The sequence below is a fragment of the Xenopus laevis genome, chromosome 2S, assembly GCF_017654675.1.
Source record: "Xenopus laevis strain J_2021 chromosome 2S, Xenopus_laevis_v10.1, whole genome shotgun sequence".
Lineage (NCBI taxonomy): Eukaryota > Metazoa > Chordata > Amphibia > Anura > Pipidae > Xenopus > Xenopus laevis.
Genome location: NC_054374.1, coordinates 73,000,062 through 73,021,486, shown reverse-complemented (window position 1 = coordinate 73,021,486; position 21,425 = coordinate 73,000,062). Strand labels below are relative to the sequence as shown.

The window sequence follows — 21,425 nt, the reverse complement described above, 5'->3', positions numbered from 1 at the left end:
TTATCTGATAAGGCTGTTTACAAGAAACTAGACAGAGATCCCACTACAGAGATTTCAGAGAAAATTACACACATGTTAACTGCTAAGGTAAACAACAATGTGATTTCAGATAGTCTGAAAACATACTTAACTGTCACTTTTCCACGTATACCAACTCTATATACATTACCCAAGATTCACAAGGATCCTGTCCACCCCCCAGGTCGCCCGATAGTTTCGGGTATTAATTCTATATTTTGCCCGTTGGCGATATTCTTGGACAGGATCCTTGGACCCTTGGTGACCACTACACAATCCTATGTTAAGGATAGTGGGCATTTTTTGGAAAGACTGGATAGTCTTAATATACAGGACAGTGAGGAGATCATGCTGGCTTCATTTGATGTTTCCAGCCTGTACACCTCAATACCCCATGAGGAGGGGTTAAGGGCCTGTGAATGGCTATTACGTGCTAGTGTACAGTATCCAGACGAACAAATTGAATTTTTTCTTGAAGCCTTGGAAATCATATTGAGAATGAATTATTTTATTTTTCAAGAAAATTTCTATTTACAGTTACGTGGAACCGCGATGGGATCTAATGTCGCCCCGTCATACGCCAATACCTTCATGGTTTGGCTTGAAGAACTGTTTGTGTATCGCGATGATCTCTATCAGACACACGCAGTGGCCTGGTGGAGATATATCGACGATATATTCGTAGTGTGGCGGGGTGACGTTGACTCCCTATCGCGGTTCCACGAACGTCTGAATGGGTTCCATCCGTCCATCAAATTTTCACATGTGTTTAGTATTAATGAAATTTCTTTTTTGGATGTTCTGATTTATAGAGACCATGGCCTGCAGACTAGGCTATATTCAAAGCCCACTGATCGAAACCAAATATTACACTTTGGGAGTAATCATCCGATGCATACTAAACAATCTATACCGATCAGCCAAATGTTGCGGGTGCAGAGAGTAGTGAGTAATCCCACAGTGAGAGAGGTACAAGTTGGACAGATGAGAGATAAATTCAGACAGAGAGGTTACCCTTCACAGGTTCTCGAAAGAGCGGAGAAAATAATTAAAAACAAAAGAACAAGGAGAACTAGGGAACCGAGGACCACTTTTATTAGTGAATATGGACCAATGAGCAATAGGGTTAATGTGATTTTGCGTAAACACTGGTACATACTACGTAGAGCATATCCCACAATAAGGGAGTTCGCCTTACCTCCCATGACCTCGTATAAAAGGGGCAAAACAATTGGTTCAGTGTTATCTAGGAACAAGACATCTAAAGAAGATGTTGGTACTAATACTTTTTTGGGTATCAGAAATACGGGTATGTACCAGTGTTTAAATTGTGTACAATGCAAACATGTAATCCGAGGAAAGAACTTTATACATCCTGATACTGGGGAGACAATCCAAATTAGGGGCTACCACACTTGTTTGTCACAGTATGTGGTTTACGTGATTGTGTGCCCATGCAACAAATTATATGTTGGGGAAACTGTGCAGAAAGTGAAGTCACGGATTTCCCAACATAAATCAACAATCAAATCAGGTAATCTAGCATTGCCACTTTCTAGGCATTTTCGTGAGCATGGACACACCAGTGACCAGCTACGATATATGGTGCTAGAAACTGTACCCCCACTGAAAAGAGGGGGGGATCGGGAGCTAAGATTGAAACAGCGGGAGGTGTGGTGGATCAATAAACTACACACACTTCACCCTCACGGCCTTAATAAAGATTATGATTTGTATTTATTTTTATAATTAATTTGCTACATTTTTGCAAAGTATGTGTGAGTAATAATTGCTGTTACTATACTAAATATGTACTATGTATCTTTGATTCCATTCAGGTTATGGGGTGGAAGCCCCGCACTATGTGTGAAAAATACATTGCATGTCACTTCCTTCTCTGGACTTTAAATTCCATTTTGATTACGGATTATGCCTTTATACCATTGATACACATGGCTTGAGAAAGGGCCAACATGGCTCGAAACGTCGCCGAATGATATGTGCACATATATGGTGATGTAAAGTTTTTTATCTTTTAAGACAGAATTTAAGCATTAACAAGTGAGTGCTGTCCATCTTTTGATTTTACATACTATGGGAAGCTAACCGGAGCATCCCCAAGGACGAGCACCACATCTACATTTTTCTAAGCTTGAGTGCTGTTACTAACCTCCTTGTATATATTTGTATATATATATATATATATATATATATATATATATATATATATATATATATATATATATATATATATATATATATATATATATATATATAGTGTGTGCAGCAGTGTTACGGAATATATATATTTATATAATATTTTTTTTTTCCTATAAGCAGCATGTTATCTTGTATTAATTGTGAAAGGGATTCTAATTAGCAGCGATTAAACACTGTTACCTAAGGAAGAAGTAGCACCCTGCAATATTTTTCTTTACCCCCTGCTCCCAACCACTCAATCCCAATCCCACCCAATCAATTTCCCCAAATTTCACCCATTGTGCTTCAATAACTGAAGGGTTACCAGACATCTTTGTCCATTAAAATCCTTGCCCTCAATTTCTGGTGAGCAGTCACAAGTATGCTGGAGTGAAAGTGATGCTACTTACAAGGGCCACTGAGATCAGTAGACACATTGTGGGTACCCTTAGATGTGTTTTTGATCTGACAATACATGCAGCTGCTTTTTCAGGTGACAGTTGAGGGTAGGGGCAGCAGGTGGCAAGGTATTTTTGCTGCTGCAAATGGTTGGCAATTAGTTTGTTGGAATGGACTATCATGATGGTAACCCTTATGATAACCAAACACATATATTATATTTTCATTGGTTTCTAATTACTTTAACATGTGTATATGATCGGGAAATGAAAGTGTGAACTCCACTGGGAATGAATGATCCATGGAATGTGCTGAATATCTAATTCTTCCTTTTTGTACGGATTAGTGTTTTATCTACAGAAATCCCAGAAAGGCATTCTAAATATATAACTGTTCCAGGTGGTATTTATTAATGGTTTTGTTACTGTAGTCAAAAAGAAGTTTGGTGTGATGGCAGCAGGCTTGTTTTTATCACTCTGTGCACTTAAAAGCATCATCCCAACCAGTTATACTTGTACAAAAGAGTGAATGATTTGCATTGATTTTCTCGCAACTCTAAGCAACAGTGCTATTATTTTTTATAAATTAACCACCTGAAAGCAAGGTTTTATGAAAATCCATGGAAATGTTTTCATCTATGCCACCAGTATGGCAGCGAACATACATACTATTAAACACAGAAATGCTCATACAGTCATGGGACGTGATATCCACAATGCTTGGGACCCAGGCATTTCCAGACAAGGGGTCTGTATATGTGTATACATACCCCCATAGGCAATATGTCTTTCGCCATTATATTAGTTAAGTATACAATAATAAAGCAAATATAAACCCTACAGTTAAATTTGTTTCATATTCCTATTTATTTGTCATTGCAATATCCATTTATGTTGATTATCTAACCTAAAACATGCAGCTACATTTATCCTGTATGACAAATAAGAGTTTCAAATACATTCACATATAATGAATTTCTCATTCATTTCTAAGTGAGAAATATTTTTCATGTGGATTATTCTTTTCCTTGGAGTATACAGTATATTCTGTAGCACTTTTCAAATTATAAATGATCATAAAATTAATAAATAAATTAATTGCAAAGTATTAAGTTCTCAGTCCAACTTTTCAAGGGCTTTTAATACTGGTATGGGGCCTGTTATCCAGAATGCTCGGGACCTGGGGTTTTCCGGATAAGGGATCTTTCTGTAATTTGAATCTCCATAGCTTGTTATTTAAACAGTAATTACACCCAATAAGATTGTTTTGACTCTAATAAGGATTTGTTATATCCTAGTTGGGATCAAATACAAGGTACTAATTTATTATTCCAGAGAAAAAGGATATACATTTTAAAAATTGGAATTATTTGATTATAATATAGTCCATGAGAGATGGCCTTCCTGTAATTTGGAGCTTTCTGGATAAAGGGTTTTCGGATTACCGATGCCATACCTTTTACAAATATGTCATAAATGATTCCTCTTTGTGAACACACCTATTAAAAATTTTTCTTTTCTTTTACCTAAAAAGTATTCTGTATTGATTTTTAGGTAAATGAATTATTAGCATCCCATCCTGCTGATGAGAGAGAGTATAATCATATTTGCTCCTTATGCAAAGGTAATTGTTTGGGCAAAAACAGGAGCACTTGTGGAACAAACACAGTGGGGGTTATTTATTAAAGTCCGAATGCCAAAAACTCTAAGGGGCACATTTACTTAGCTCGAGTGAAGGATTAGAATAAAAAATACTTTGAATTTCGAAGTATTTTTTTGGCTACGTCGACCATCAAAATTGGCTGCTTCGACCTTCGACTACGACTTCGAATTGAGTGATTCGAACTAAAAATCTTTCGACTATTCGACTATTCGACCATTCGATAGTCGAAGTACTGTCTCTTTAAAAAAAAAACTTCGACCACCTACTTCGCCACCTAAAACCTACCGAGGTACAATGTTAGCCTATGGGAAAGGTCCCCATAGGCTTTCTAAATATTTTTTTATCAAAGGAAAATCGTTCAAGCGATGAATTAAAATCGTTTAGAAGGATTTAATCGTTCGATCGAACGATTTTTCCTACGATCGTTCGAACGAACTGCGGTAAATCCTTCGACTTCGATATTCAAAGTCGAAGGATTCTACTTAGACGGTCAAATATCGAGGGTTAATTAACCCTCGATATTCGACCCTAAGTAAATGTGCCCCTAAAACTTTGAGTTATTTAACTATAAAATCTGAATTTGTAGTGGAAAAAAAATCTCAAATCTTTCGAGATTTATTATACCCCGAGGCTGCAAAATGTCAGAATCCGAAAATCCTCAATCTCAAACCTGCCAAGATTGTATATAAGTCAATGGAAGAGGTCCCTATCCTATTTGGAAGTTTCTGTGGTCGACGTTTTGGGCAAAAATCAGAAAAATGTGTACCGTACTTTGCGGGAAAAAGCACTCAAAAATTGAGAGATTCGGTGAAAAAAATCGTACCATTTGGACTTTTCACTCGATTGTATAGCGTTTTTCCCCAATCCAATAAAATCTTACTTTTTTATTAATAAATAAGATCCAATTGTGGATTTAAGTTTGGTCTGACTTTTTTAATTTAAAAAATCTGATAAATTCAAAATAAATTCTGATAACCCCCTGTGTGTGTATGTGCTCAAAAGGCTCTGGCACTAGGAGGCAGCAATGAGAACCATGGCTGAACCTTGATCCCTGAGACAAAATTAAACCACAGTGATGTAATCAAGTTCTGATCTACACACAAAACATCTTGCATATGAATTCTTATTTGTTTTGACTTTAAATCTCAAAACAATAAAATAGTTTTATCATTCGGATACTGCCCGTCATTCATGCTAGCAAAGAGAATGTTTGCAAGAAATTGGACTGCAGATGAATACACAGATGAGCCCCATCTTTATGGCTGGATAAAGGTTTCTTTCATCTATGTTTGTGTTTTACAGTGTTGCAAATGAGAGACAGGTATGGGATCCGTTATCTGGAAACTCGTTATCCAGAAAGTTCCGAATTACGGAAAGGCCGTCTCCCATAGAATCTATTATAATAAATGAATCCAAATTTCCTTTTTCTCTGTAATATTAGAACAGTACCTTTTACGTGATCCAAACTAAGATATAATTAATCCTTATTGGGAGCAAAACCAACCTATTGGGTTTATTTAATGTTTACATGATTTTCTAGTAGGCTTAAGGTATGAAGATACAAATTACTAAAAGATCCGTTATTTGGAAACCCCAGGTTCCAAGCATTCTGGATAACCGGTCCCGTACCAGTACTCCCACTTATATTTATTTTTGATTTTAAAACATTTTCTTTTAATTTCATATTCAATGCTTTTTTTTGTTAGCATAGTACATGTAAAAACATACCGTAAAACCTTGAACGGACCTACTACTACTCGTGAATGAGGGAGCCCCCAGTTTGTCACTTGTGACCTTGCTGGCAGAGAGGATTTGATGCTCTGATAAAGTGGCAGTTAGTTGTGTTCCAGCAAAGCATGGGATCCAACACACTTGCTTCATTATGGTTCATTGATTCCCCTTTCTGCGCAGAAGGCATTTGAGGCCAGGATCAGGGAAAGTTCATTTTGCTTGTGAAAGGGAAGTGAACTATGTGTGTGTGTGTGTGGTAGGGGAGTAGGGGGATGGGAGAAAACAGAACTTACTGCATCCTTACCAGCAGCAATGAAGGGGTTACTTTCAGGGAAAAACATATCCTGCCAAGAAATGTTTTCTCATACGTTACTACTATTTACATTATTAACCTTTAGTATGATGTAAACAGTGATATTTATAGACATGTTTAAGTTGGTCTTGACTTTTTTTTATTTTGTGTGTGTGTTTTTTTAAATTTAGTTGTTTTTACAGCAGACTGTTTGGAATTTCAGCAGCTGTCTGGTTGCTAAGGTCAAATTTACACTAGCAACCAGGCAGCGGTTTGAATGAGTGACTGAAATAAGAATGGAAAAGTAATAAAAAGTATAAATATAATTTTAGCCTTGTTGACCAATAGTTATTTTGGATGGGGTGGGGGTCAAAGGATCTTCTATTGAAAGCTGGCAAGAGGCAGCAATAATTTAAAAAAACTATAAAAAAAAAAATGAAGACCAACTGACAAAAGTAGGACATTCTGTAATAAACAAAAAATATTCTCTAGCCTGTAAGCATGTGGTAGGTGGGCTAACCTTCATGCCATAGAAGACTTTTGATATTTCCATAATAGATGCGGTAGAAGTAGAAAAAAAAGTTTATTACACAGGTATCTGATTAAAGGACAGTTAGTTTAGCAACTTTGTTGTGCTTTATAGTTAAGTGACAAGTATGTGTGTGTTTTTTTTTAATCCACTTTATTAATGAATACTTAAAGCACTGCAGGAATTGCATTACAGGCAGAAATACACTTTACAGTGTTTTAATGACTTGCATAGTCTTTTTGACATCACCTGCACTTGTTATTTGTAGCACAAAAGTACAGGTATGGGATCCGTTATCCGGAAACCCATTATCCATTACAGCTCCAAATTACGGAGCTTAGAAAAATGATTTCCCTTTTCCCTGTATTAATATAACAGTACCTTGTACTTGATCCCAACTAAGATATAATTAATTATTGGAAGCAAACCCAGCCTACTGGGTTTATTTAGTGTTTAAATAATTTTCTAGTAGACTTAAGGTATGAAGATTCAAATTACGGAAAGATCTGTTATCCAGAAAACCCCATTCTGGATAACAGGTCCCATACCTGTATCTACCTCTGTCTGGTTTCATTTGTCTGCGAAACCCACAAATGGATTCATGTGTGATTACATGGCATCAAAGGTAAGCAGATGAATGTCTGTGTTCTAGGAAACACAATATGTTCCTGAGGCAGTTACCGTGAGCTACGTTTTATTGCCTAGTTATATTAAAATATCATTTTACCAAAAGGCATTGCTGGGTATGAAATACCTAGTGATAAACCGATATTTCTGCTTCTTTTAGAGCTCAGAACTTTGTGTATTGTGGTTTGTATGCTGTGGTGGGTGGAAAAAACCCCTTTTAAACGAGAAGTTTTGGTTAAAAGCACAGGTCTATTCAGAGGAAATTCCAGTCTGACTTTAATGCATCAAGAACCCCCTCCATGAGCTCATTTTTCAGCAATGTGTCCTATGCCTTCACTCCCAAAATTTACAGACTGAATCTTCAAAATATCTATGCATACATCTGAGGCCCACTTGAGGGAATTTCTTCCCCTAAAGGGGCAGTCCCAAATAACCAGAATACATTTTCAACCCAAGATTTATGTGACTGGCTTCTTCTGTTTTACATCAGTTTTTCAGGAAATCAAGTGAATTAACATTTTTATTTCTCACTACTTCACTTACAGAATCTGATTTTGACAATTTTGTGAGCTAACAGTGTTCCAAAATACATTTTAAATGGAAATGAGTCATTAAAAGTTTGGTTGCTTTTATTACTGTCTGCCAGCTACAAATTTTTTGTTTTGAAATCTTGAGCAACTTTGTGTTGCCTCTCCAAGTCTTAGCAGTTTGTTTCTCTGCCAGGAGTTGGCTTTTCCTTCCTTTATTTGTATTGCCAGACCCTTGTTATCAAATGTAAATTACATAAGGTTTTCTGAATAATCGTTAGCTACTTAACGTTATGTTAATTGAGAATGCTCATAGATTGGGCCTGTCTGAAAGAAACTATTGTGGCCATTGGGCAAAAAATAGCAGTTCCCATTCAGCCAGCATGAATTTCATTTATTGTAATGTATGAAAACTGGTAATATATCTCAATGCTTTGTTTTTCATAACGTTTAAGCAGTTTAAAGAACAAATAACTTTATTCCTTTAGTCCTTTATTCCTATTTTGACCAGAGGTATGAGGAATATATCTTTCTGCATGGTCATTTGTTTCACTACTGCAGCCTATTGACTTCTCTTCTAAGGGCAGTGTGATTTGTAAGTTTGCCCAGGTTTAAGGAAATCATATTCTGTAATTTACTTTTTCCAGTTCATTGGTTTCCTCTACCTTAACATGGTCTACATATTGACGCCCCATTGAAAATTCTTTGCTTGCCCCATGCATCTGCTAAAGTGTGGTATTATGGATTATTAGATGTAATATGCCTCCAGCCTAGTAACGTTTTTGTCAATGAAACCAGTGTTAATGGTATCGTAGTGAAGTGGACAACATGGAATGAACCAGTGGGTAAATATGGTTCCTTTTGCATGCAGCAAACCTCCCAACTGTTTTTCGAGGGACAGTCCTGAGTTTGACAGTTCAACCCGCAGTCCCGGATTGTTACTGAAATGCCCCGACTTGTATCATTTTCAGGCTGTTTACTGCAGGAGATCAAAGTTTGAAGGGACAGATTATAATGTTCTTCAGAACTCCCTGACACTTACAATAAGTGGATATGTTTATGCTGCCAGTCTGCCACTACCATATGGGTTTCAAGTTATCTTGGCAGTAGAGGAATTACAAACTGCACACAAATGAAAAGTGAAATGGTGCTTCAAGGAACAGTAACATTAAAAAATGAAAGTGGTTTAAAGTAATAAAAATATAATGCAGTGTTTTCCTGCACTGGTAAAACTGGATGTTCACTTCAGAAACACTACTATTGTTTATATAAATATAAATAATAAGCTCTGTAGAACATAATGGTGTTATCCATTATCCACTATTTAACCTGTGCCATATAGCCTTTTTTTCAATTTCCACCATTGCTATACTGCAGTTTGATCCACATCTTGCATCTGTGGGGTTACCACAATTTATCTGTTGCAAATTTGTGTGTAGAAATCTTCACAAGGGCAGCACCCTGCTTATATAGTTTGCCCCGGGTGCACGGTAAACAGTTCAAATACTTCATAAAAAAAGACCAGCAACACCTGGATAGTAGTGCATCAAAATAAAAGTGTATTCACATTGTGCATGAATAGCCGATATATATATATATATATATATATATATATATATATATATATATATATATATATATATATATATATATAATATATACCGTATATACTCGAGTATAAGCCGTGGTACCTAATTTTACCTCCAAAAACTGGGAAAGCTTATTGACTCGAGTATTAGCCGAGGGTGAGAAATGTAGCAGCTTCTGGTAAGTTTCATTAAAAAAATTGAGGGTTTCTGCTCCCATTGGAGGTGCCGGCGTCTCATTTTTAGATGCTGACGACCATTCTTGGACGCCGGCGAATATTCTTGGAGGCTATTCTTGGACGCCGGCAACTATTCTTAGGTGCCGGCGACTATTCTTAGACCCCGGCGACTATTCTTAGATGCCGGCGACCGTTTTTGCGCTTGACCCGAGTATAAGCCGAGGTAGAGTTTTTCAGCATATTTTGGGGGCTGAAAAACTCAGCTTATACTCGAGTATATACGGTATTTATTTTTTACTTTTTTACACATAGTAAATGTGTTAGAATATTTAACTTTTGTAGCCAGTATATTCTCTTTATCAATGTCTACTTTCTAGTTTACTATTTTACTTCCTGCATTCTATCAATCTCTATTGCTAATGTAAGCATTAATGACTAGGTTATTCTTTCTTTATGTATTTACTGTATATGTTAATGTGTATTGATTGCCCTTTTCAGATCTTAATGAATTCAGTGCCTATTATTGAACATGAATGGAGAATATTATCCTTATAATAAAGGGAAACCAAACCTAAAAGTGGGTATTTGTTTGATCTCTTACAGGACCCGCGGAGGCTCAGCCCTTCTTCTTGGTGCCCAGACGGCCTGGATATGGCACCATGGGAAAACCCATCAAGCTGCTGGCCAACTGCTTCCAGGTGGAAATTCCAAAGATTGATGTCTACCTCTATGAGGTGGATATTAAGCCTGACAAATGCCCTCGCAGAGTCAACAGGTACAGCTGATGATATAAACAAACCTCCTCAGAGTGTAGTTTATTTACCACAGTGATGGATGGGTATATGTGCATTATGATCCTGGATCCTATTAAATTGTTCATGTTGGTAACATAATATTGTGGCATGCGTGATTTGCAAGTGGTGTTTGATGTAACACATACTATTTGTTTAACAGCTTCTTGTAAACATATTTTTGTATCTGTTAATCTAGGCAGTTTTTCCTGGAGAGAAAAGGAGTTACCAGAGGAACTGCCCTAATATAAAAGAATTTAGGGACAAAGATAATAAATGTATCAACTAAGGGGCAGATTTATTAAGGTTCGAATGGTAAATTAAAATATTCAAATTTTTTTGGGGTCAAAACTCACAATTTCAAATTTAAAACCACCAACTCGAATTTGAAAACGGTTCTAATTTGATACTTAACCTAAAACCTGCCGAATTCATGTAGAAGTCAATGGCAGAGGTCCATTGAACCATTTGAAGATGTTAATAGCCGTCCTGACATTCAAGTTTTGTGGAGGAAATCTTGATTCGAATATTCGGGTCGTTCCTATACGTTCGAGTTTTTTCTTAAATAACCTCCTATTCGAGTTGTGCGTACATTAGAGTCTAAATAAAAAAATAAATTCACTTATCTTTGAAATTGAACTTTGATAAATAACCCCTAGATGTATCAATTTAGAATAGTTGTCTTCCCTCCTCCCCACAGAAACATAATAAGGAGTAAATTATACTTTAAACTTCTGTATTAGAATAATAGTCTTTATTTCTGGTGACCTATCTGAAACCAACTGAATTAAGGTAATACTAAATTAAATTTTAGTATACTATAGTAGATATGGCTAATTCTAAAACAACTTTTCCATTGACCTTCTTTTTTTATAGTTTTAACATATATATTTTAACAATTATATAGTTTTATTGTTATGGCTGCTTTTTATTGCTCATCTTTCTATTGAGGCCCTTTTCTAGTCATATCCCAGTGTCTTATTCATATCAATGCATGGTTACTAGGGTCATTTGGACCCTAGCAAATGGAAAATCAATGGTTATCCAGTGGTTAACACCAGGAATGACCAGTAAATGCAAATATAATGCACTGTTAAAACTGGAGCATTTGCTTCAGAAACTCTACAATAGTTTGCTCCCAGTTGCCTTAAAGCAGGTGCTTATTTTTGAATTCCTGTCTTGGAAACATGTTTTGGTTGCCAAACACAGCTTTCTGTAGGCTGCCAGTCCACATAGGGGCCACCAGGAGTCAACCACAGTTTATAATTGGCACCCCCAGGAACTTTTTTGCTGTGTAGCCATGGGGACAGCCATTCAAAGCTGAAAAAGCAGAAAAGGCAAAGGATACACCACATATAACAGATAAGCTCTGTTGTACACAATGGGATTTTTCAGAACGTATCTGTTATCCATTGCATATCCTGTGCTTGAATTCTTCCTTTAATGATATTACTTTAAAAGAAGTTTTTGGTGTTACTGTTCCTTTAAAATGGTGTATGCATATATAAAAACCATAGCTGTGCAAGTGCTTTGTTATGTAAATATACAAAATATACATTGCTTCTCAAAATAAGCTCAGTAATTAGGCCTTTATTTAAAAAAAATAATTGTTCCTTTTTTACATTTAAAAATAAATGTATTTCTTGAACTAAAAGAGTAGAAAATTAAAGAACTTTTGTTCCTATCTCCTTGTTTATTAATTGTGGGTGGGTAGTAAATAAACCATTGACCCTATCCAATTACATATTTTTCTGCAAATTTGAGACATAGGTAGCATTAACCATAGCTTACAGTCACTTTAGTATCCAACTGTAAATGTAAAATGTTAATTAAACTACATTTCAACAATTATCCTGTTGAATCATTATTGTTAACTCTTTTGTTCTATGCATTTGTTTGTTTACTTTTACCTTTAGGGAGGTTGTTGATTCCATGATTCAGCATTTCAAAGTCACTATATTTGGGGACCGCCGACCTGTTTACGATGGGAAAAGGAGCCTTTATACTGCCAATCCTCTGCCTGTAGCATCTACTGGGGTAAGGAACATTATTGATATAATTATATGAAAATGTGGCTATGCTATTGGAACATTTTGTTTCAATAAATACATGACCAAATATAATGTGTTTTGTTTCATTTGTTTAACTATGTTTTCTTCATCAACCTTAAAGGAGAAGGAAAGTCTAAAATTAAGTAAGCTTTATCAGAAAAGTCTATATAAATACACCAGTAAACCCTCAAAGTAATTCTGCTCTGAGTCCTCTGTCAAAAGAAACACCACATTACTTTCCTTCTATTGTGTACACATGGGCTTCTGTATCAGACTTCCTGTTTTCAGCTTAAACCTCCAGGGCTAGGGCTTGAGCATGCTCAGTTTGCTCCTCTCTTTCTCGCCCCCTCAGCTATGAGTGAGTGAGTAGTGAGAGACTCAGGCAGTAATTGATGTCACACCATGCTAATATGGCAACTGCTATCCTAAACAAACAAGAGAGTTTCTAGAGCTGTTTACTCGGGTATGGTAAAGCATTCTGCAGAATAAATGTAGTGTCATAGTTTGCACTATTGTGGTTCATAGAGAGAGAGCGATGTGAAGCTTGCACTCACACGTCTTACAAAAAGTTTTCAAGTGTTTGTTGAATCAAAAAAACAACTAACGTTTCGGCTAGCACTCTAGCCTTTCTCAAAGTGCACACACAAACAAACACCAACCATTTAAACCCCCAGTGGCTGGAGACCGGAAGTGGTTATGTCATAGTGACAAGAGTGCAAGCTTCATACTTCTCTCTACCTCTGCTTTTTGGGCTTGTTGCACCCAGGCAAATATACCTAGATATGAGAATGGAAGAAATTTAATTTGTAGCTAAGTTAAAAGCAGAGCTAATTTACCCTAGTTCATAACAACTAGTCAGCAGTTAGCTTTAATTATTCTAGTGCAGTAAGGCCTGCTGGAATGGACATTAGAATGACCAAATATGGTTGATTTATAAAAACGTGTACAGCTTACTAACTCTTTACTATCAATTATCGTATCTTTCACAACACGTCTAATGTTCGAAATCTAGCTGCTGTTTCTTGGTTTTATTTGTTGTCAGGTGGATTTGGATGTAACGTTACCCGGAGAGGGGGGGAAAGACCGTCCCTTTAAGGTTTCAATTAAGTTTGTCTCAAGGATAAGCTGGCATTTGCTGCATGAAGTTCTGACAGGTCGGACCCTTCCCGAACCTCTTGAACTGGACAAGCCAATAAGCACTAACCCGGTTCATGCAGTTGATGTGGTGCTACGACACCTTCCCTCCATGAAGTAAGTATAGCAGTGATCCCCAACCAGTCACTCGTGGGCAACATGTTGCTCACCAACCCCTTGGGAGTTGCTCTCTGTGACCTCAAAGCAGGTGCTTATTTTTGAATTCCAGGGTTGCATAAAAAACAGGTGTTCTGCAAAATAGAGCCTCAGGCTGCCAGTCTACATAGGGGCTACCAAATAGAGAAAATAGTGACAGTAGCTTCCATTACAGGAATTTGGTACTTTCCTGATAAAATATCAGGGACCAGGTTTTTCTTAACAATAAAGCAATGGCTTGTAGTCTGCTCAGGCCCAGATTTGTGGAAAGGCCTGCTGCCCAACCACACCCACATTGGTTCAGAAACACTGGGGATGCACAGGAGATTCAATAGATATTTAAATTTCCTGTGCGCAAATCTCCATTGCTCCGGTCCCGATGATGAAAAATTGCGTGAATAAAGGGGCGATGACGGCACGGGCCTGGGGTGCCCACTATGTAAATCCGACTCTGAGTGTGCTAGGAGTGTTAAAACACATTCTAGGCACCACTTTAAATCAGTGTTCTTTGCTGTTTTACACCATGTTATCATGTTCATCATTAATGGCAAACAAACCCATATGGGGTTTGGAAAGAGCTTACGATGTTTCACTTTGAACAGGCAATTTTCAACAAAACAGCCAATATTTATCCATGTTTTGTAATATTTTTTGCACCCCTGTGTTTCTTAATTTAAGGGGGAAAATAAATTGAAGGTAAAGAAAAATTATATTAAGGAATTCTTCCTAAAGTTTTTCTATGGTTTTCTTACTCTTATTTGTATTTTTGCAGGTACACCCCTGTAGGACGTTCCTTCTTCTCAGCTCCTGAGGGTTACGACCATCCTCTCGGAGGTGGGAGAGAAGTCTGGTTTGGATTTCATCAATCTGTACGGCCTGCCATGTGGAAAATGATGCTAAATATTGATGGTAAGTACATTGTTAAATATATACAATTTACTTGCCATTTTGACAGAAATATGGAGTGCATTAAATCTATTTGTTCAACAGTCCAAGAACAAATTTGACCTCATTGCACCTAGAGAGAGTGTACCAGTCAACACCTACAGATATTTTTATCCTGATACTATTAAATAATGTTCGGCCCACACACTGTGATGTCAGTATAGTGTGGATGAAAAGCTGCCATTAATAGCAGCCTCCTCAGTATCTTTAGGTTGCTTCTATTATATACATCCTAGAAATCTCAGGTTTTGGGGAGTAGTGTTATTACAGATACTTCATCCCGTACTAGCTGACTGCTCAAGCTTTTGACATAAACCTATTCAGCTAGTGCTGGTAATATTTATTCTTTAAAAATTGTCTATAGTTTTTAAAATATTTGTTTGTGTAAAGCAATTGAAAGCGATTTTTGTTTGTCCCTTTCTAATATCTGCACTGATGGCTCAGACTTCTGAAATATGTAAGACAAGCCACATGGCGGGCCCAGGCCAAGCTGGCCACTTCGCCTCCTCCCTGGTGTGTGCACGATGTGATGATGCGCGGGGGTGGAAGCAGTGTGCATAGAGGTGTGCCGGTGGGGGAACAAGAGTCCAGAGCAGGGGTATGCAAAAGAAGAGGTACATGCTTGTCGCCTCCACTTTGTTTGGTCCTAAGCACGTGTGTCTTCTGCCTACCCTAGTTTCGGCCCTGCCACCTCCTGGTTAACAGACCTGAATTTGCTGGGGAACAAATATTTAAAAAGTAAGAATCAAGAGTTAAGCAAATGCTGCTTTCAGTAGCAATTGTTTTTACAAATTACTTTCAAAGCACTGAAAATGTTTGATTAATGTATAATGGAAAGTTGCTTAGAATTCTGTTTATTTTTATTAGGCATATTTTTATTTAGGGGTTGACTGGCCCTTTAAGTATCTTCTAGTGTTGCTGTATTCTGACCTGCTGCAAAGTGCTTCAAGTGTTCCGCTCACCTCTAAATGATGCAGTGTGCTGCACTTAACACTTAAATCGATGTGCATTGACAGGTGGCAAATAGTGGAAGTAGCCCGGGTATGTAAGGGTCAAGGAAAGGCAGAATAGTGGGTTAAAGGAACAGTAACACCAAAAACTAAAGTGTTTTAAAGTAAATAAAATATATCATGTACTGTTTCCCTGCACTGGTAAAACTGATCTGTTTGCTTCAGACACACTACTATAGTTTATATAAACAAGCTGATGTGTAGCAATGGCAGAAATTGAAAAAAGGCTATATGAGACCGGGTAAATAGTGGCTAACAGATAACACCATTATATTCTACAGAGTTTATAAGCTATCTGCTGTGTACCCTGAGCCTTTTCAACTTTAAATGGCTGCCCCATTGCTACACAGCAGCTTATTTATATGAAGTATAGTAGTGTTTCTAACACACCATTTGTACCAGTGCAGGGCACTGTTCCTTTAACTGCACATTATGTATTAAAACAGAAGCATTACCATTTATGATTGAATTGAATGAAATATATTGAAAGGCTACTATTGCTTAATTTAATTAAATTGAAAAATAAAGATGTGTTGCTTTAAATGCCTGAAGTGGTGCAGAATTATAGTGCTGTGCAACACTTGCATAGATATGGGATCAATTACCTGGCTTGCTTGGGTCCTGGGGATTTCCAGCATTTGTCATTTGATTTGAATCAACGTACCTAAAATTGCATTTACACATTTAAACCTTAATAGGATTGTTTTCCACTGACATTAATTTATTCCAGTTTAGTTCACATCAAGCACAAAGGTACTTTTTTTGTCACAAAACATTTTTTGGGTAAATAAAAAGGTATTAAACATGCATATCCATATCTTGGAATTTTCTGGTTAATAGGTTTTTCAGATAATAGATTGAAACAAGCAGATCTTGTACTGTGCAGTTAAATGATACATATTTAAATACTCTAAACCAGTGATCCCCAACCAGTGGCTCATGAGCAACATGGGTCTCACCATCCCCTTGGATGTTGCTGCCAGTGTCCTCAAAGCAGGTGCTTATTTTTTAATTCCATCCTTGAAGACAAGTTTTGGTTGCATAAAAACCAGGAGTACTGCCAAACAGAGCCCCCTGTAGGCTGCCATTCCACATAGGGGCTACCAAATAGCCAATCACAGCACTTATTTTGCATGACCCAGGAACATTTTTAATGCATGTGTTGCTCCCCGGCTCCTTTTACATCTGAATCTTGCTCACAGGTTAAAAAAAAAAGGTTGGGGACCTCTGCTCTAAACAGTAGCTGCTTCTTCCTCCCTGTGCTTCAGGCACCACAAAATACATTAAGATGTACGGGACAGGAACTCACTGTGCCTCAATAACTGAATAAAATCTTACAAATAATTTCAACATGATACAAGAATAAAATAATTAGTGGCTTACATCTTTGTTAACAAAGAAACAACAAAAAGCTGACTATAAAATCAGTGCTCCCAAACCTACTAGACTATTTCTGAGTACAAATTGTCCCAAAGAAAAGGAAGTAATTGGAAACCACACAAAGTCTACACAGATCACACCAGTGGCCATGACTCATATTCCTGCGAGTTTTTTTTTTGTTTTGCTTTTACTAAACTCTGCTCTTGGAACTAATTTCATCCAGTTACACGCTCCTGCATTCCTGGGAATATGTTTGTTCCGATCCACTGCAGTACTTTCTCGCCAGCCAAGCCTGAAAGCAGCAGTTTTCTATGTTTGCTTGTTGCATGTGCCCTGGCAATGCTAGGGAGAAAAGCAATACAAACTTTTCCTCCATGTGTTTCTATTTATAATTTCACTACTTGGTCTTCAGGGCCGCCTCATTAGCTAGTGTTTCTGGTTCAGAAACTAACTTGTTTTGCATTTCAAACAACAATTTATTTTCATAATTGCCCACATGCCAGACAAATGCAGCTTAATAAATTTAGGAACTTGTTTACATGATATAATTGATGGCACTAAAACCTTGGTAGTAGATTGAGCCTCTGTGGACTGTACTATGGAAACATCTCTTGCTGGGCTAAAGCTGCAGCATAAAGAATGTTATAAATATATACAGGGCAGAGTATAAATATGTGTTACTGGAAGCTGGTAATGTTTACTATTTTTATATTTACATGTTTTGTGTATTAAGCAAATTTCATCATACCCCCCTTCACTTTCATAATATAAACTTTTTCTTTCCTAAAATTAACCCCATTTGTTCTCAGGGCTGTGCAGGTTGCTATTAATGCACATTGAATCCTTGCCCTATTGGGAAGTTTAGGGAGGTTCATATAGAAAAAGGAATGACATTTGTTCAAGTCTAGTGACCCAAAACAACCAATCAGATGGTTGTTTTTCAATACACGTTACCTGCTGATTGGTTTCTGTCAACCCATAAGTGGGTTGCCCAAGGCCATGGGTAGTTGACCCAAGACTCAACCCCATGCCTATTGCATAAATGTGACTAAACCAATGAGCTATTCCTTGTTTGATGCTAGTGTTCCACCATGGCCATGCAGGAGAGTATGTATACTCTCTGTGGTTTATAATGCTTCTACATTAATACGTATTATAGTACAATTTCCCAAGTGGTCACTGGAACCCACATTGGTATGTACGGCAAAGCATGCTTTATCACAGTTGTTCTACTTTTTGCACCAAGTAAATGCCACATTTTCAAGAGTAGCAGCACTATTTTACAGAAGCTAGGTTTCATGACACATTGTTTCCCGATTTTAATTTAGCTTTTGCCAGCAATTTGCTTTAAACTCCTTTCAGATTTATGCTTATTGTTCTGGTATTTCCTGATTACTTAATGTTGCATGGATTCCTGCTACTTGGAATGTGGAAAGTGTAATAACAAGGTTATGGTTTACCCAAAAAGAGTTGAAAGTGGGTCCGATTTTCAAGCGAGTTCAGTGTTCATGACATTTTAGAAACTGTATTATTCTCTTCATTCATGCCGAGTATGTTTGCACAAATGTGTTACCTCTAGGTCTAGGGTACCAGTCAATTGTTTGAAGAAAATGATCTAGTGTTTATCATCCATAGATTATAATTTAATGAAAAAGGGTGTCTTGCTGTTTGTGTGCACAGGAAGCTGATGTCAATTATTTAACATTCTCTGTAAACCACGTCAATATGTTATATAAAAATGGTAATGATTAAAAAAAAAAAATAGGATTTCACTGGGTGTTTTCTTGGAGTTTCATAAGTATTTAGTTATGAGAGAGCTGCAAAGTAGGAAGTAGTGTTCTGGCTATTATGTTAGACATCCAGTCACTCCAGCCTTTATACATTACATTTTTGTATATTAGAAACATTTTTTTATTTTGCACAGCCTATCTATTTACCCAGTTTTATACTGAACAACTACTTTAACTTCAGGCAAATGCAAAAACTTGGTTTCAATACATAAATCTTTTTTTCCCCTCTAGTTTCTGCCACTGCCTTTTACAAAGCACAACCAGTTATCCAGTTCATGTGTGAAGTCCTTGACATCCATAACATTGATGAGCAACCTAGACCTCTGACTGATTCTCACCGGGTAAAATTTACCAAAGAGATAAAGGGTACGTACATATTGTATTAGAATTAATGGATGACATGTTGCTGTGGAGCAGGTTTCTCTGAGGGCAAAGGGGGAGTTTTGAAATAGATAAACAGCATACATAATATAAGTAGTCAGATTCATGTTTTCAAACAGCTGACTAGATTATTAGCATCTGTTAAAAGAGGCTGCAGCATTGTTGCACCCAAGGTTAAGCATAGGGCTTATTTGCATAGCCTCGATGTAAGTGACAGAGCGCTAAGGGCCACGAAATTTTGATTTTTATATCATCATGTATTAAGCACTTCAGCAAAGCAATCTGTGCGTTGTGCTAGACTGTATTTGTTGTGCGCTCATGGCGCTTTTCTGCATCTAACAGGTCTGAAGGTTGAAGTAACACATTGTGGAACAATGAGGAGGAAATATCGTGTTTGCAACGTGACGAGGCGGCCCGCCAGCCATCAAACGTAAGTTGTAGTCCCCGAATTTTCTCCACCCATATATAATTTGGAGAGCGATACTGCCTTGGGTCTTTATCTTGTACAGCTTTGGGATTCGTTATCCAGAAAGATACAAATTATGGAAAGGTTGTATCCCATAGACTCCATTTTATCCAAATAAGCCAAATTTTTAAAAATTATGTTTCTCTGTAAGAATAACAAATATTAAAAATAATGGATAGCACACCCGATTTGAAAAACAAATACATTTATTACGGAAAGAAGAAAAAATAAGCAAAAATAATATACAAAAAATAAGTGAAAATAATAAGGTGAGCCCACCGTGTTTCGACCTTAAGGGTCTTCCTCAGGGGCACAAAATAAAATAATCAAAAAGGCAGAACGAGTCTTACTGTCCGTGTCATTTTATAACCCATGCTGCGAGTATCCATTGACAATCCGGCGTCTGACGTCACTTCCGCCCCCTGATACTCAAGAGGTAGAGCAGCGTCTCCTGGGTAGCGTACTGGAGCGCAAATGCGTTCCACCAAAGCGTCCATACTGTCCCTATGGTTTTCTAGGCCCATGCTGTAAGTTTGCAGATGAAGATCCGACTCATGACATCACTTCCACTCTCCTAATCACTAAGAGGAAGCGTTTCCTGGATGATGAACTGGAACGCACATGCGTTCCACCATAGCGTCCATGTGTAACCTCAGAAAATAAAAATCAGCATAGTGAAAATACAATAAATCCACTCTCTGTAAGAATAAAACAGTACCATGTACAAGATCAATACTAAGTTTTAATGAATCTTTATTGGAATGAGAACCAGCCTATTGGGTTTATTTAATGTTTACAAGATTTTCTAGTAAAAGATCCTAGTATGAAGATCCAAATTACGGAAAAGATCTGTTATCCAGAAAGCCCCAAGTACTGAGCATTCTTGCTTTTTTTTTGTATGAGATATTGAAAAAGAGATTTCTTAAGAAGCACAATCATTTTTTTTTAAATTTGGGAGGCACATTTATCAAAGGTTATATTTCAGATTCATGTGAGTTTTTAAACCCCTCCCAAACTTCCTTAAATTTGAAATTCGACTAATCTAAATTTATTGATAAAATCTTTTTTTTTTTTAACTCTGATGAATTGAATCGACCCGAAAACTTGAATCGAATTTGAACCGAATTCGATTCGAATTTAAACAACTTGATTATTGGTGTTTTGCGGTATAAATTGCATGGGGGGAAATATTTTTCTGAACTGTGAAATAGGTGCAACATTTCATGGAAATTGACAATGGAATGACTAACTGATTTTAAATATTATTTCAATTCTGCTAGTAGTATGTAGTATCACAAGGATGACTGTAGATAAACTATCAGGAAAATGAAGAAATTTAAGAGGATGTCCACCTTGTTTTCAACAAGTCTACTTTTCCCTGTTGCCATAAGTATTTTGACAATAGGAATTTGCTTTAATTTTTTTAAATGATATTAGTGCTTATGCAATGTTGACTCCATGAAGGAGGGGACCCTCAACTCCACTACCTCCTTGCAGAGATCAGCAGCCCATAGCAGGGAACAGCTGGAGCAGCACCATTACTGAACATTTGCATAGCATGAATCATCTTTT

The 21,425-nt window shown here is 37.0% G+C and overlaps 1 protein-coding gene across 2 annotated transcripts in view; it reads left to right on the top strand.

The window, feature by feature from the left end:
• The window catches only part of LOC108709549 (protein argonaute-3), a 54,518-nt gene that overhangs the window by 16,116 nt on the left and 16,977 nt on the right, over positions 1-21,425 (top strand). For both annotated transcript variants that reach the window (XM_041583980.1, XM_041583981.1), the window contains exons 2-7: positions 10,353-10,524; positions 12,457-12,577; positions 13,634-13,842; positions 14,654-14,790; positions 19,238-19,372; positions 19,730-19,817. In XM_041583980.1, the coding sequence (XP_041439914.1) occupies positions 10,353-10,524; positions 12,457-12,577; positions 13,634-13,842; positions 14,654-14,790; positions 19,238-19,372; positions 19,730-19,817 (862 nt within the window). The remainder of the gene's footprint in view (positions 1-10,352; positions 10,525-12,456; positions 12,578-13,633; positions 13,843-14,653; positions 14,791-19,237; positions 19,373-19,729; positions 19,818-21,425) is intronic.